Source organism: Eleutherodactylus coqui, chromosome 4 (assembly GCF_035609145.1).
Source record: "Eleutherodactylus coqui strain aEleCoq1 chromosome 4, aEleCoq1.hap1, whole genome shotgun sequence".
Taxonomy (NCBI): Eukaryota; Metazoa; Chordata; class Amphibia; order Anura; family Eleutherodactylidae; genus Eleutherodactylus; species Eleutherodactylus coqui.
This window is the reverse complement of record NC_089840.1, coordinates 24,333,601-24,350,294: the sequence shown is the minus strand read 5'-3', so window position 1 is coordinate 24,350,294 and position 16,694 is coordinate 24,333,601. Positions and strand designations below refer to the sequence as shown.

General features: G+C 42.9%; 1 protein-coding gene across 2 annotated transcripts in view; it reads left to right on the top strand.

The window, feature by feature from the left end:
- The window catches only part of GBE1 (1,4-alpha-glucan branching enzyme 1), a 114,166-nt gene that overhangs the window by 26,900 nt on the left and 70,572 nt on the right, over positions 1-16,694 (top strand). For both annotated transcript variants that reach the window (XM_066599141.1, XM_066599142.1), the window contains exons 4-5: positions 6,324-6,439; positions 16,012-16,137. In XM_066599141.1, coding sequence (XP_066455238.1) covers positions 6,324-6,439; positions 16,012-16,137 — 242 coding nt within the window. The remainder of the gene's footprint in view (positions 1-6,323; positions 6,440-16,011; positions 16,138-16,694) is intronic.

Sequence of the window (16,694 nt, the reverse complement as noted above, 5' to 3'; positions counted from 1 at the left end):
TTCCCACCAGCTCTGAGTGAACTGAAAATCAGAAACTACCTGCACAGGTGATAATTGGTCATAAATGCTGGATGCAAATCCTATAATAACCAGATCATGTCCAACTAGGTGCGATCGCACAGGGCACTATTCACCAGCTTGTAGAGGTGCACCAGGCAGAAATAGGATGTGGAAGACCATCTGCCCAGCCCCTTAGGTCCGCCTGACCATCTGCTCTTCCTCTGTGTGGTAGCATCTTGTGGAGCTACATGACTCCTGCTCCTCCTGGCTCCATCTCTTCTCTGTTCTAAGGCAGCATTGTCTGCCTTCTGCTACTGTATTTGTTTAGGAAGTTGATTTTGGGTCGGGGTATATATAATGAATGATGGAAATACCTGAACAGTAGGCGCTCGGGTATCTCTGCAGCCCCATTGAAAGTGAATGGAGCATCAGTGCACTTGTACGACCAGTGCGCCATTCAGTCGTCTCCTCGCTGTGGGGGTGTAGTAACCCTACAGTGAGGTGGTGATAGCGGATACGGGTCCCCTGTTCTCTGCATTGGTGGGGGTCTTAGCGGAGAGACCCCAACTGATCGTTATTCCCTATCCCATGAATAAACATTAACATGTATTCTTGCTACGACCCCTTTTAGGCTAGGGTCACACAGGGCGGATTTGCCGCGGTTTTGCCGCAGCAGATCCGCCCGCGACAAAACCGCCCGCGGCCGCTAATCCCGGGATTAGCCAGCCATGTGGATGAGATTTCTCAGAAATCTCGTCCACACGGGACGGCTAATCCGCTGCGGTAAATCCGGTTGAAACCGCGGCTGCGGCCGCCGCAGCCGCGGTTTCAAAAGAAGCAGCATGTCCATTCTTCGCTGCGGCCACGCTCTCCTCTATGGGAGCGCCGGCCGCAGCGCGGCTGGGCCGCTTCAAAGCCGCCGCGGCTTAAACCGCGGCGGTTCTCCCGGCGGAAATCTTGCGGTTTTTGCTGCGGCCAAACCGCGAGATTTCCGACGAAAATCCGCCCTGTGTGACCCTAGCCTTAAGGGTATGGCTCGCATTTTTGTTTTTGGTCCAAATCCAAGTGAACTATACACTCCTCGCACAATTCTACTTGTGTCTGCAATACAGTATACTGCAGTTTGTGGAGATTGCTTACCCCTGGTACTGAGCTTATATGTGGTATTTGTTTTTGTTGTCTTTTTTAGTTTGCCTATTCATTTTTGCAGCGTTTTGCGGCACTTTTTAATGACTTTATTTTATGTGTGAAGTATATTCTTATGCAGACTTTTTTGGAACTTTATTTTCTTCATTTCAATGAAGAAAAAAACTGTATCTGTCAGCCCTTTATCTCTGCGTTGTGGGGCAGCAGAGATGTTTCCTGCGGGGAACCTATCACATTTACTCTGAAACCTGCTGGTGCAGCAGTAAAATTGATGCTGCTTGTACATTTTCTACCTATTGCATATAGATTATTGTTCCCTCTACCATTCCCCCACTCACTGTGGGTCGCCTTCTGTTTGTCTGGAACACAGGAATTTAATTCTCAGAGTGAACTTTAGTGCCTGTACGTTTGTCTCTCGCCTGAAGCAAAAATATTGACAGAAATCTTTCATCGTAAATATGGCGGTAATACGATCTTCGGTGCAAAATACAGAATGCAAAACAACGTGGAAGTTCTTAAGCTAATAAAAGTCCTGCCGTTTTATTGTACAGCATCGTTTGTATGGGCAGAGAAAATGAGGAGACGAAGTTTGCCTATCTTGCCAGCACATATTATTCTAGCGGTATAGATGTTTTGTGTATTTAAACAGTGAAATTAAAGGGGTTGTACAACTATTGATGGCCTATTCATACGATAGGCCATCAATGGTAGATCAACAGTCGTCTGCTGCTCAGGAACCTTGACGATCAGCTGCTTGCTAGGCCAGTGTGCTTGTGCTATGAGCTGCAGTGGCCAGTCTTGGTATGACAGGCAAAGTTCCCATTGAAGTGAATGGCGTGTAATACCAAGCTTGTCCACTGCAATGGGTACGGAGCTGTCCACTTCTCGCAGAAATCAACTGTATGCATGAGCATACCAACCCAGCAATCAGTAGGGCGGTGGATCCTTGCTGATCTACTATTAATGACCTATCCTAAGGATGGTTTACAACTGCATAACCCCTTTTAAGGTTACATTCACATGTAATGGGTTTTTACAGTGAAGAATTCACAGCTTTTTTTGACGCAGATTTCACTACTTCGTTTGCAGAGTTTTCATGTTTGACTACAGCTTTATTCCCTGTTTCATACTTGAAGCAACCCTTAAATCAGGAACTCAAAGTTGACATGAAAGTCAGTATCTACAGGAAAGGATTACCTGCTGTTTAGATTTAGCTGCTTTATTATGAGCTGCAAGCATTAGGTTACTTGTAGCCTTAACCTCATAAGCATAGCCTGCAATGTGTTGGAAGTATACCGCTGCAGCCTAGCCTCAATATCTTGAATTTGGGGAAAAATATTCATTGCTTGAGCCCCCCCCCCCCCCCTCCTTTTTTTTTTTTTTTTTTTTTTATATAAATTTGAGCCCTCTGAATCATGATACCTCTGATCAATATTTTATGGCCATTCTATACTGAAGAGGTTCATGTCTGGGGTGTCATATTAGTAGAGAAAAACTGCGGTAACGCTTCTTTAATCTCATATGAAGGTAATGCCAACAGGTAGGTGTTGTTGCGCCATGCCTTTTTTAGTAGTGTTGGTGGGAAATGGTAGGGCTAGGTACAATGGTGCATGATATGACAAAGTGGGAACTCCTATACTGGCTGCTTTAACTAAAGCATAAAGCCAATAATCCACCAGCAGGTCAATTTGTGCGGAATAAAATGTATACTCCCCTGCCATCACATTTAGAAATGGAAAGAAAGAACAATTACAAAAAATTTAAAAGGAAAGTAGAGGAGCAAGAGACACTGATCACAAACTAAAATGTTTCTACGCAAATGCACAAAGCATGGGAAACAAATAGAGATGAGCGAACATGCTTGTTTAGAGCAATTACTCGATCGAGCATCGCTTTTTTCGAGTAACTGCCTAATCGGGCGAAAAGATGTGGGGGGTTGCAGGGGTGGTGGTGGGGAAAGAGAGCTCCCCCCGGCGCCCCCCGACTCTTTTCGCCCGATTAGGCAGTCCTCTAAAAAAGCGATGCTCGATCGATTAATTGTTCTAAACGAGCATATTTGCTCATCTCTAGAAACAAACATTGGATATTCGAGCTCCTAACAGAGAGAGAGAAATATTATATAGACATCACAGAAACTTTGTGGGGTGATACACAAGATTTGGAATGCAACATGTGAAGGATACAAACTTTCCATCAGAAAAAGACCTAATAGAAGAGGTTTTGCATTATATGTTAGGAAAGTATACGTCTCCACAGAGATTCAAGCTTCAGAGCATGGTAGTTCTGTAGAAACGGTTTGGGTAAGAATACAAGGAGAGAACAACAGAAAGGACACCATTGTAGACATTTACTATGGTCCACAAGCAGAAGATATGGATGAACTTTCTACATCAGATGGCCAAGCTCTCAAAAAAGCATGATCTAGTGACCATCGGAGACTTTCACTATCTAGACATTACAAAAAAAACTTTTTTCAATGAGGGTGATCAATGAGTGGAACAGGCTACCATGGGAAGTGGTGAGTTCTCCTGCAATGGAAGCCTTCAAACAGAGACTGGACAAATATCTGCCTGGGATGATTTAGTGAATCCTGCACTGAGTAGGGGGTTGGACCTAATGACCCCGGAGGTCCCTTCCAACTCTACCATTATATGATTTAAAACATGTAGAAGTATCAAAGTTCCCAGACAAAGTGGGGCAGATATTCTGCTCTGGCTAGAACTCTTTATCTGGAATAATATGAAAATCTTCACATAGCAGTAATTCCCCATTTCTGTACTTTCTTTAATGCAAATTTGAGACTTATTCCGTTCAAAAATATTCCCCAGGGTTCGGGGACACCATTAATCGTACAATTTCAAAACAATTTTTTTTTTTTTTTACCCTTTGACATCTACTTCTGGACTAATCAATTGGAAATCAACAGTCTCTTTCTTTTCAGCATTTGCCATAAAAATCTCAGGATATTTAGGGTGTGAAGACTTGGGGCATTTAACGTGAGCCTCTTGTGAACTAAGGACATCTTCATTTCCCACCAAGGTGCCTTTCCAAACATATAACCTCTTGAATGGTAAATTAAGCCCTGTTAATTTAAGTAACACACGAATGTAAAAGCAAAGGAAATCAAACCGTGATGTTCTCGCCCGTCATTCAGTTTTAGCCGGCATAAAAGCCAGCAATGGCTCGGGCTCTTATCGTGCCGTTTAAGCACTGCTCGTTCCATGTTTCATATAGGAATGTGAGTTAGGAAGGGTATGGTTTCTTCTTAGGGAGGGCACCTGGAAGGTGTGAGGAGACTTAGGAGACCATCCATGCTTTTCCGAGAAATTTGCAAATGGGGGAGATGGAACAATGCCTCTACACTGCCACCTATTGGAAGACTGCATTGCTGCAAGTCAATGTTTAGACTTTTTAGACAAGCCTTATTACAATGACTGGCAATTGTGAGCCAAAGCAGAACAATTCCCAGTCATTGTTATAAGGCTTGTCTAAAAAGTTCAACATTAAGTTGCAGGAATGCTGCCTTCCAATAGGTGGCGTTCCAGAGGTATTGCTCAATCTTCCTATTTACATAGGAATGTGAAACGCTGCATGATAAGTGCCTGAGAACTGCACTCTTCTCAACAGGCTCCCTGAGCGTGGACCAGCTTGCGATGATACCACCAGCTTGTTTGGTTAGCGTAAAGAGCACTACAGTTATATTGTGTTCCAAATGAGTTAAATTTAAATACAAGCTGCTCGGAGAATCATACGTCACACAGCATTTGCGTGAATAGCGAATGATTCTGTTTATTTGATAACAGGCAAACATTGTTCTTTTAACCCTTTGCAATCCAATTTTGGATTCAGGGTTTCCTAGGGGGCTTTTTCTTTCCACCATTATACAATGGAGCCATCTGCTGGCGAGAGCCAGTACTGCGGTATGTGACATGCTGGAGAGGCCCCAGATAACAGAGCGGCCAGTAATATGCAGTAAGAATACGCTGCCGGACGTCTTCCAACATCGGAGCTGTACAGCCTTCAATCAGAATGTCTTTAGACATCAGACAGTGGATTGGAAAGGGTTAACAAATACATTGAAAATGAGGCTATAGCACAGCTGACGTATACAAATGCATAACAATTCTCTATTATTGGTTACTAATACTTAACATGTGCGTTGACATCGTTCTCAGGGGAAAACTCTTCTCTAGTCACACTGTTTCCTAACTGTCTGACATCGTTAAACGGTAATCTAGAAGCATTCCTGAGCTTAGTTAAGGTTTACGTAGTTAAATAAATGTATAAAACTCTTTATCATCTGTTTAACTATTTGTTATAGAAATGTACAATGCTTAGCGCAGTCCATCTTTAGTCAGATGTCTTCCCCTGAGCACACAATTGTGTGAGTGAAGGTCAATCGTAGATTTTCTTCTTCAGGCCTTGTAATTTTTAATTCAGTGAATGGCTGCGATGTGCTTCTCGAGCGCCTCGGCTCAGCCAATCAGCAGCGCTTCCTTTCTCAAACTCCTGACCAGGAAGTGCTGAGAAACTAGAAGCAAGTCTGCCAGGGATCTAAGGAGATGTGCAGCGGAGCCACTTTGGTTACGTGTAAATATATCCTTTTTTTTTTTTTTTTTTTGGTAGCTAGGGCTTATTTTAGGTCTCTCTTACAGTAGGATTCCCTACTGTAAAAGTTGCATCGCCCGAAAACCTTGTTTTTGCACGATGCAATGCATAGGAAGGCTCCATAGGGGAAACGTACAACTTGCGTTTTTTTAAATTTTTTTTCTATCGCAATGTAGTAGGCTACAAAACATCACATATGTGAAGGAACCATTGGTAAGCATGAGCTTCGCATACATGCGACTTGTGGTACTCTCATCGCAGGAAAATCACGCTATTTTGTTGACCGCATGAAAACTGGCCTTCATCGGGCCAGGTTCCTATTGTAAACCTGATTACGAGGCCAAGAAGCTTCCGAAGTTTGCTGTAACATTTCTTTTTGTTAACCATTAAAAAGTATAATGTCTGCCAACACGCTTGGTGACCCAACCATCATATTGTGCCGCCTGCAACAATTGTATCAAATGGTCCCACATCTGAACGGGGTTTTTATTGTTTGCCTTTTGTATTACTTTTGCTGTATTTCTGTATCTCCAAAACCGATAACTTCTTACCTTTTTCCTGCATTTTAGATGATTGGAATCCCTTTTCGCATCCATATAAAAAGTTGGATTTTGGAAAATGGGAGTTATACATTCCACCAAGGGAAGATAAATCGTCCGTCATACATCACGGCTCCAAGTTAAAGGTATATGAGTTTCTTCTGAGTGTCTTCATTTTAGTCACTTCTTACTATGACTGATTAACAGCCAAGTAAACAATTTAGTAAATCCAGAAAGACCCGGGTCAAAATGATGTGCAAGCAGTAACCAATTAGAATACACAACAAAGAGGATTGTCAGACCATGTTAAAAACCATTAATTAATCTCTATTGATTCAGATAAAAAAAGACCTAATTAAAAAAAAAAAAAAAAAAAAAGCAGATGGGGAAAAAAATGCGTGAACCACAATTCAGTAGAAGAAAAGTATCAGTTAAAGGGGTTGTCCCGCGCCGAAACGGGGGTTTTTTTTTTTCCTGATTGGCTGGAATCTGCACGTGACGGGGCGGAGCTACACGGAGCCCCATTGAGAAAAGCAGAAGACCCGGACTGCGCAAGCGCGTCTAATTTGGCCATTAGACGGCGAAAATTAGACGGCAACCATGGAGACGAGGACGCCAGCAACGGAGCAGGTAAGTGAATAACTTCTGTATGGCTCATAATTAATGCACAATGTACATTACAAAGTGCATTAATATGGCCATACAGAAGTGTATAGACCCACTTGCTGCCGCGGGACAACCACTTTAATATAAGTAAAGCATGCGATAAAGTGTAATGGAGCAAACACCTATAGAAATATACATACACTATGAAATATATAGAGACCAGCTAGACGGCACACTGCTTGACACGTTTGCCACTTCCCTTGACACAAAAACGCCTTGCATCCGTGGGGGACAACACACGAACGAGGCATTGGGCTCAGTTTCATGGCCCGATAACACTCTCGGCTTATCTGCTAAACATGCATCCATATCAGTTGGGAATGCCCCAGAGAGATGTGGGTGCATGCATGTCTAGTAAGTGAAAAGTTCCGGCCTGGTCAGCCTTGTCCAAGTGAGGAGCGCTTCATACCTACGTGAGCTGCCATACTGAACTCAGAGGAGACATGCGCTATAGGTAGAAAAAAGTGCACTACTTTCACTGTGTATTAATCTTGACAGACATATTGGGTCACAACATGGCTGTATTCCTTGGCATGGGAGAATCAATCTGTCTACCATTTTTTGCACCTATTTATGCTGCCACCCTGCTTCTTTTTGGACTGGACTTGGGAACAGGGTTCAGATTCCTGAGTGGCTGCTGCATGACTTCAGTCCTTCCCAAGCTGGGCTTGAATGTGTGCTGTTGGTAAGCCACCCTTACATATGTCACTCGTTGTTTTCAAACGGTGCAGTTTGTGAACTGTCTGCATGGTATTGTGGTGAAAACGTATTGAGTGGACGAATGGCACCATTGGGAATAACCAACGTGGAAACTGCAGAGCACAACGTGTCCTTGATGTGAGAGGTGAACGTGCATTACAAAGGTGTGCGTGGGCCAACCGATAGACTACAGTGGAGGAGCTCGCCATGACCATAAACCATGCGACTACTAGAAGCGTGTCTAAAGCAGTTCAGTGAACCTTACTTACAAGTACTTCCCGATCCCCCTAAGGCTTATGCCCACGGACAGGTTTACGCCGCCTTTCATGCGGTGAAAATCCGTGGTGTTATCCCGCAGCTATTAGGTTCTATTGAACTTAATAGCTTTCTGCCTTTCAATGGTCAAACTGCGGAATTCCGCAGCGTGAAGGTAAATCGCAGCATATTCTTATTGCCGCTAAAAAACGCACGGCCGGTTTCCATTGTAGTCAATTAAAGCTGTCTGTCACGTAATACTTCTGCTATGAGCACAGCGGAAGCATCACATGATTACACCTCATCGCCCGTTGCCGGTGAGTCATGCATTGCACTGCGCATGTGCGCCGGATCGCCAGACGGCAGTCGCGCGGTGGATCTGGATACAAATGGATCTGAGTCCGCTGTGATATTTCGCTGGGCGAGTCCGACGGGCATGGGCCTAATTCTCCAGACTAGAACCCAATTGAGCAATAGTCGAAACATATTGATTGTCAAGCTCGCTCTATAGAGCCTCTCCCATGCCCCCTCTAGGAACTGTGGATGCACTGCAATCAACATGCCTCCAAATACCTGAGACAACCTGCCAGCAGCTTTTATTGAGTCACCCTTAACCAGCCTAGCACGGCAGTTGGGCCCTTTTACACGGGATGACGTGATGGGCGCTAATGTCAAATAGGTCATCACAGTTACAGGGGAACAAGAATCACTGAGGGAATGGAGGTGAAGGGGGATAGGAATTATGTCTGCCTGCATTCACAATCCACAGGCAGTCGTTCATAAATGAATGCCTGCCTGTTTACATGGACCGCTCCTTCAGTTTTATGCATTCAGAAAGTGAATGAATGAGAAGTGGACATGAATTATCATTCAGTTGGGACATGGGTTTACACAGAACGATAATCGTTCAGATTAGAAGCGGGAATATGCTTTATCAGCCTGCGTGAAAGGACCCTTACTCCAGTGGGACTTGACGCTGTACAATACACTATATGTACCCCCAGATGGTACAAATAAAAATGTCTAGCTTGCCATCCAAAGAACAAGCAGTCATATGAAAAATTAGGTTATGGCTTTTGAAAAGTGGGGATGAAAATCCCCCAAAATTGTTGCATCCTTAAATCCAAAATAGGCCCTGTCCTTGGAGTTAACCCTTTCTAATCCACTGTCTGACGTCTGAAGACATTATGATTTAAGGCTCTGCAGCTCCGATGTTGGAAGAAGTCCGTCGGGGTTCTCTTACTGTATATTGCCAGCCTCTCTGCTGTCGGAGCCTATCCAACGTGTCACCTCATGCAGTACTGGCTTTAGCCAGCAGATAGCGCTGTTGTATAATGGCAGAAAAAGAGTAAGCCCCCTAGGAAAACCGAGATAAAAATTGGATTGGAAAGGGTTAATGGATATACTAAATAAAAGCAAATCTATTGCCCATGTGACATAGCAAAGTGCAGAACGCCTTCAAATAGGCTTACACCGGCATAAAGAAGCACGTAGATAACAGAACTGTAATAAGTAATGAAAAATCAACGCGGTTTAAGGGAAAGGAGAAAAGTGAACCATTTCTGTAGTTATTTTGTGTGCAGTCTGCCAGCGATTTACTGGTAACCGTTCTCCTCTTTAGAAAAGAGTTTGTTTTTTGGGAGGGGTTTCTGCTTATTCTTACAATGGCAGAGATTTGTTTTGTAATTTCTTGGCTCTTTTTGAAGGATTTTATTTTGAGTCTTAACCCGCATCGTTTTAAGCGCTCCCAAATTACACCTGTTACACAGTACGCCGTCTTGATTAGTTGAACCCTTTTCACAAAAGTATGTACATAGCTTATGTCTGAATGCCGGAATTGCATTTCGGCATAATGACTTGCTTGCCCTGCGGGGAAAAAATTAGTTATCTTTTTACTATTTTACATTTTCTTTAGAAACCTAAGTGCACATACAATCCCGGTAAATGGTTGCATTATAACCTGGAGATGTATTCAGCGTCGGCGCTCTTCTAATTACGTACACAGTTTTTCTAGGGAATAAAAAAAAAAGTCATTCCAAACATTGTTAACGATAACACAACATAACGCGTCTCCGGCTTTATAGTTTTGTGGTTTCGAAATGGAAGTCATTCAAAAAAAATAAATTAAAAAAAATTCTGAAACGCTTGTTTTGTATTTTACGAACTCTGCAAATGACCTTCGAGGAGAACATTGTGAAATTTTAACTCCTCTTCTGCAAGCAAAGCTGCATCCGTAATGTACAATATGTAAAACATACAATGAATGGATATATATTGGATACATAGTGTGTAAATGAGGTGCCGAAGTACTTGAAAAAGGTATTCCTGTTATGTGTAATTGGGGTTTTTCCATAGGTTACAACCGACATGCGGTTTTTCCAAGGTGGCAAAGCATGGGCTTTGTCTACAGAAGCAGACTTATTGGTTTCAACATGAATGCACATTGGACCATGTATGTGTTTGGTACCAGCAGACGCTATGCACCCTGTTAATATTGTGCATCCATGAAGGGCACCCTGCTCCACCAAATATATTGGTGCCATTGAATGTGTGCCTTAGGCTGAAGTAAGCATGAATGAGATCAGTGCTTCTCTTGACCAAATATGGGCTTTACAAGGCAACTCTTAGGTGGATTCACAACTGGCTGATGGGTCGTACTTAGAGTAGTCCTAAATGGCTGCACATCCAAGTGGAAGAATGTCTGTCTGAAGTGGGGTACCACAAGGCTCTGTCCTGGGCCCATTGGTGGTCAACATTTTTATAAATGTTCTAGAGAGCAGAATTGAGGGAAAACTGATCGGTTTTTCCGATGACACAAAGCTAGGAGGGATGGCTAACACTGGAGAAGAGGGGATTTAAAAAGATTTGGACAAACTTGAACAGTGGGTGGTGACTTGCAGAATGGCATTTAACAAGGAGAAATACAAGGTCCTACATCTGGGCAAGAAAAATGAAAACAAGCACACATAGAATGGGAGGAGTTGAGCTAAACCTCAGCATATGTGAAAGACTTATGTATACTAATGGATCACAGACTGAACATGAGTCAAAAGTGTGATGCAGCAGCAAAAAAAGCAAAAACAAATCTGGAATGTAGGAATGGAAGTAGTGTCTAGATTGTGTGATGTAATTCTCCCCCTCTACGATTCATTGTTCAGACCTCATCTGGAATACTGTAGTTCTGTTCACCCCGATTTAAAAGACATTGACAAACTAGAGCAAGTTCAGAGAAAAGCAACCAGGATGGTGAGCGATTTGCAAGCCATGTCCTATGAGGAACGGTTAAAGGATTTGAAAATGTTTAGCTTGCAAAAAAGAAGGCTGAGCAGAGACTTCATAGCTGTCTACAAATATCTGAAGGGCTGTCACAGTGCAGAGGGATCAACAACCCTGCAGTCAGTGTGTATACAATCTCTATCTCTCCTTACCTTTTTAAATTAGATTGGTCTTTGTCAGCTGCTTTGAGGCCCATTTACACATGATTATCACTCACAATTCGTTCAAACGAATTTGACCGATACTCGTTTAGTGCAAATGCACAAAAAATCATTTCAGTCCGCTTAAGAAGCATTGTTGACTCACTGGCTTCTCATCGGGTGTAAATGCTCCCTGCTCAGCGCTCCATGTAGGAGGTGAAGCGCTGAGCGAGAAGTGGATGAGAAGCAACGATCCAGTGACAAGTCTTCATGTGTAAATGCTCTGCGCGGGCGCTGACCACCTTAGCAGTGACGTCCGCACTCCTGCAGTCGTGTTTGAAAGACTGTCGGCCCGTGTAAAAGGGCCATTAGTAGGTCTTGCTTTATCTAGCTTATCTACTTTATTATACTGTATTCGAATAGCAAAAGGATATGTAGAACTATGCGGGGAGGGGGGGGGGGGTCATTTAAGTCTGCAATGTGTTGGCGGCTTTGCTGAATGACTCGTACAGCCCATAGCAAACCGGACACCGATAATACCTAAACTATAAAGAGAAGTGTACCTACTGGGTTAGATAAATGTAACCTCAGGAGAGGCAGCGATTATGTACCCAGTGAAATGGCAACACTTTAAGCTTTTATACCGGGTGCTGAGACTTCTTTTTTTTTTTTTTTTCTCTTCCAAAAAGTGTTCTGGGCCCGGCTACACACAGCCTGACATATGTGTTGTACTCTATGCCTGAAACTGGTGTACATTATAGCAGAAACCTATGTTATCATTATTACCTTCAAAAGGGTTGTCGATCCAGGGATTATCCCCATTGCCAGATTGGAATCGGGAAGTTTTTTTTTTCTTAAATGGGGAAAATTGGTTTCTACCTTTTTTTTTTTTTTTTTTTTTTTTATTTATTTATTTATTTATTTATTTTTTTGGGGGGTCTTCCTCTGGATCAACATTTATGGGATGAACTGAATTGGACATATGCCTTTTTTCGTCCTTACAAACCGTTACTATGCCAAATCAGACTGGCTAAATTTTCATCTGGCGCACAGAAGTACCACCAGATACAACTGATAAATTACGGGCCGGTTGCACCAATTCTACCGTCGATCCAGGTTTAGTTAAACTGTGATCATCATCTGTTGAACTTGCTTTTAAGAAAGCATGTTGCACCAACTCTTCTTGATCTAGGATAGGCGAAACAAAGTTTAACTTTATCAGCGATCAAAGGTTCAACCTAGAAGAAATGTATGGAGCACGGAGATGGGTGACTGCAGTCAGGTGATCTACCCAGCGTTCATGATCGTAGTAAAAAAAAAAATGGCCGCAACTGGCAGTAAATGTGCATGTCATTTCACCACGCAGGAAAAGCTTAACGGCTTAGTCCATCATCTTGGATTTCAGATGCTCACCGAAGTTGAAATAGTTTGATCTGTCAAAATCTGGCGGTCAAATTGAGCTTACATTTAACCCCTTAATGACCACTGATACGCCTTTTGACGACCTATATCAATGGTCTATGTATGAAGAGAGATTGCGCTGCGATCTCCCTCCATGCAATGCGGGTGTCGGCTGTTTTACAGCCGCCGGCCTGGTACTGACAGCTCTGATGCGCTTTGTGGCTCATCGACGCGGTTAACCCTTTAAATGCTGGTGTCAATTCAGCGATGTTTGGGGATCCCGTACGCCCCCCCCCCCCCCCCCCCCTCGGCGATAAAATCGTGGGGAGCCGTGCGAGTGCTATGGCAGCCAGGGGCCTTCTGAAAGGCCCGAGGCCTGTCATGGCAGAATGCCTGTCAAGCCATCCCCGTGGGATGGCTTAATAGAATGCCTGCCCAATCGCAGTATGATGTAATGCTAAGGCATTACATCATGCAGCAGGAGCGATCAAAGCATCGCAAGTTGTTGTAAAGTAAAAATAAGAACAATAAAGTTTTACTAATTATTTTTAAAAATCATAAGTTAAAACCCCTTTTGCCATATTTATAATAGAATCAAAATAGTAAAATACATATTTGGTATTGCTGTATCCATAAAAGACCGCTCTATCAAAGTGATGCATTGTTTAGCCCGCACTATGAACGTCAGGCGGAAAAAAAAACAACTTAGTTTGGTATTGTAGTAATCGTACTGACCCATAGAATAAAGTTATCAGGTTATTTTTGTTGCAGTTTGTGCGCCGCAGAAACAAGACTCACCGAAAAATGGCAGAATTCCATTTTCTTTCCCATTTCTCTCCACTTTAAAATTTTTTAAAAGTTTTTCTTTTATCTGTACAATATATGGTACATTAAATAATACCATTGCAAAATACAACTTGTCCCACAAAAAACAAGCCCTCATACAGATAGATTGATGGATAAATAAAGGAGGGGGGGGGGGGGGGAACGAAAGAGCTTCGTCACTAAGGGGTTAAACCAAGATCACATGCTTGACCGAGTTAATGAGAAGGAATTATCTACTTGCTCTTGGATCAACTCTTGTTGATCTCAGATCAAAGCTTTGGTGCAACCGGCCATAGGAGGTGCAAGCCTCTCAATATATTTGTTGGTATTGGCTGGGCACCAAGTTTACATAAACAGCCTTACAGAACACTGCTGTAAATAAGTAGGCCCCAGTGTATTTCATTATTAGAGGGTTATCCAGTTAGCTGACAATCCCCCCTCCCCCCCCCCCCCCCTGGTCATGTGACGTATCCCACAACAATCCGCCTACAGGGTCACAAATCTGAACTCCCGGCATCATGGCGCCCAGGATGTGAGCACTGATGCCAGGATAACGGGCAGCCTCTGATTGGCGGCATCAGTCAGGTGACTTCCTGTGACATTTTCCACAACATCAGGGGGCGGCGGAGCTCAAGTGCTGGATCCCCACATCAGAGGGGTGAATACAACTTTTTTTAGTTTTTTTGTAACACAGTTGCAGTTATCGGGGCAGTATTGTCTGGTAACACACAACCCCTTTAAGCGCACATTGGATTTCTTGTAAGGATTCTATTCCCTGCCTTCCTCCTTCATCCATTGTGATGCTGTAGAATACATACAATAATGTATCAAGGATAGAACGGCTCGCTATGCCTGTTATTTCTATAGCGGTAACGCCAGTCATTCATACACTTTATATAGAACGGAAAGTTAAACTTTTTTTTGCTCCATACGTCATTGTTTCTTCCATTGTCGCTGATTCTTTTGAGATTCAAGGATTTTGCTTGAGTTGGGCCTTTTTTGTTTTTTTTTTCCAAAATGCTGTATTATTCCCTGAAATTGTTTTTGAGGCTAAGGGCTAAGAGCTATAAATCTCTACTGACCACTACATTTATCTTGAGTTCTAAAGTGATAGACTGATAAAAGTGGCTGCTCCAGGCGGCAGATAGACTGGCACACTTTAAATCTAAAGCAACTTTTTTACATACTGTATCCTGCAATACTAAAAACTAAATCTGGGAGACTTGATTAGAGGGAGCTCGAGGCTAGGAGTCTCCTTGAACCGACACAGCTTAGCATTGAATTCTACGAATTTATGGCAACCTTCACTTGCAGGCTTCTACCATCTATATTGGAAACAATGCAAGTGTGTTGTAGGAAGAATTCATCATTATAAAGTTACAAAAGGCAAATAAAACTCCCGTCTAAACACAGCCCTGCATTTTAAGGACACGTTTAAAAGAGAAAAGGCCAAAGTTCCTGGTAGAAATGTACGAAACACAATGGGAATGGAGATTCTTTTTATGAACACGGAGATGCCGCTTTTTAAGTGACCCCCCCCCCCCCCATCTAGTAGCGCGTTGGACCTCTTTTGGCCTTCAGAACCGCAGCTATTCGTATTGACGTCGATTCCACAAGGTGGTGAAATAATTCTGCGCGGATTTTGGTCCAAGTCGGCGGTAAGCTGCTTGTATGTTAGATGGGGTTATTGACATGTTCTGAACAGGTAACGGGAAGGGCTCATTGATTTATGCTGCTTTTGTTGAATTCTGCCCTGGCATCTGCACGGAGCAACAGAAATCTGGATTTATCTAACCAGGTGATGTTTTTTTTCGCTGCCCAGTAATCCAATTTTTGCGCCCTTTTGCCTACTGGACTCTCACCTTTCTGCTTCTCTCCGACAGCAATGGAGCCAGAACTGATCGTCTGCTGTTATAGCCCGTCCGTGCCAAAGAACAGTGACTTGTGTGTTCAGACATGTTAGTTGGAGCACCAGTATTGTAGTGTACAGCACCTTTTCAACAGATGCTTGACACCCTCCTCTGACCCCTTTTTGGGATGAGTTTCCTTTCACAGGATACCTTTTTGGTGAATGGTTCTACTCCGTATACTCTCCACATCACTGCAAGAGAAATTGCCCCTCCATGGTTGGCCGTGAAATCCTGGCCCTGGCTAGTCTAGCACCGATAACCGGGCCTCATTGGGAAAATCCAGCAAACTGAGCATCAACTTCCATCTAATGTGGATTCACACTGAAATTGATCCATTTGATACTTTTGACGTGATTTTATGTTGTACGCTGGGGTCATGCCCCTAATTTGCATACAGGGAAGCTCTAATTGTGAAAGGGCCGGGGGTCGAGTTTTATTCAAATGTTATACTTCCTTAGTTGTAAATGCAAAATAATTGTATGCGTGTGTATAATAGGTGTATGTATCCTTTTTTTTTTAATTTTTTTTTTTTTTTTAATCTTAAAGGTGGTGATCAAAACCAAATCTGGTGAAGTGATCTATCGTATTTCACCGTGGGCCAAGTATGTTGTTCAAGAAGAGAAAAGTGTGGTGTATGATTGGATTCATTGGCAACCGGCTGAGACGTATAGGGTAAGTTCTTCTGCTCGTAGGTGTTTTTTGTTTTTTTTTGTTTTTTTGTTTTTTTTCTTTTTGGGTAGACTTTATTAGTACTACATGCAGTTGTATTCAGCTAGTTTTGTATTTGTGCCTTGTTACACAGTTCCTTGTATATTGATTTGATGCTGCAAATTCATTTTATTGGGCTAAACTTCCTCAAGTGTTCAGTGAAACGCTGATATCCAATACTGATATACATTTGGCTGCTGTTCGATAATGCTTTAAATGACCATTAGGTTTCCGGGGGGCAGTTACTTTTTCACATGGATAATATAGTTACATATTCCTTTAGCCCTGACAACTTTTTTCCACATGCCTTATTATAGAATATTGTCATTCTAGAAGAACCCCCCCCCCCCCCCCCCGTTCATTAAGGACTCTTGTGTATAAGCCCGATAAGAGACTCTTGTGAACTTGAGCCATCCATCTGTTACATGGATGGCCGTTCCTTTTAGAATGGCTGCCATTTAAAACTTTGCCACTGCAAGGGAAATTTCTAGATGATCATGGCCTCCTCAAGCAAAATCAAC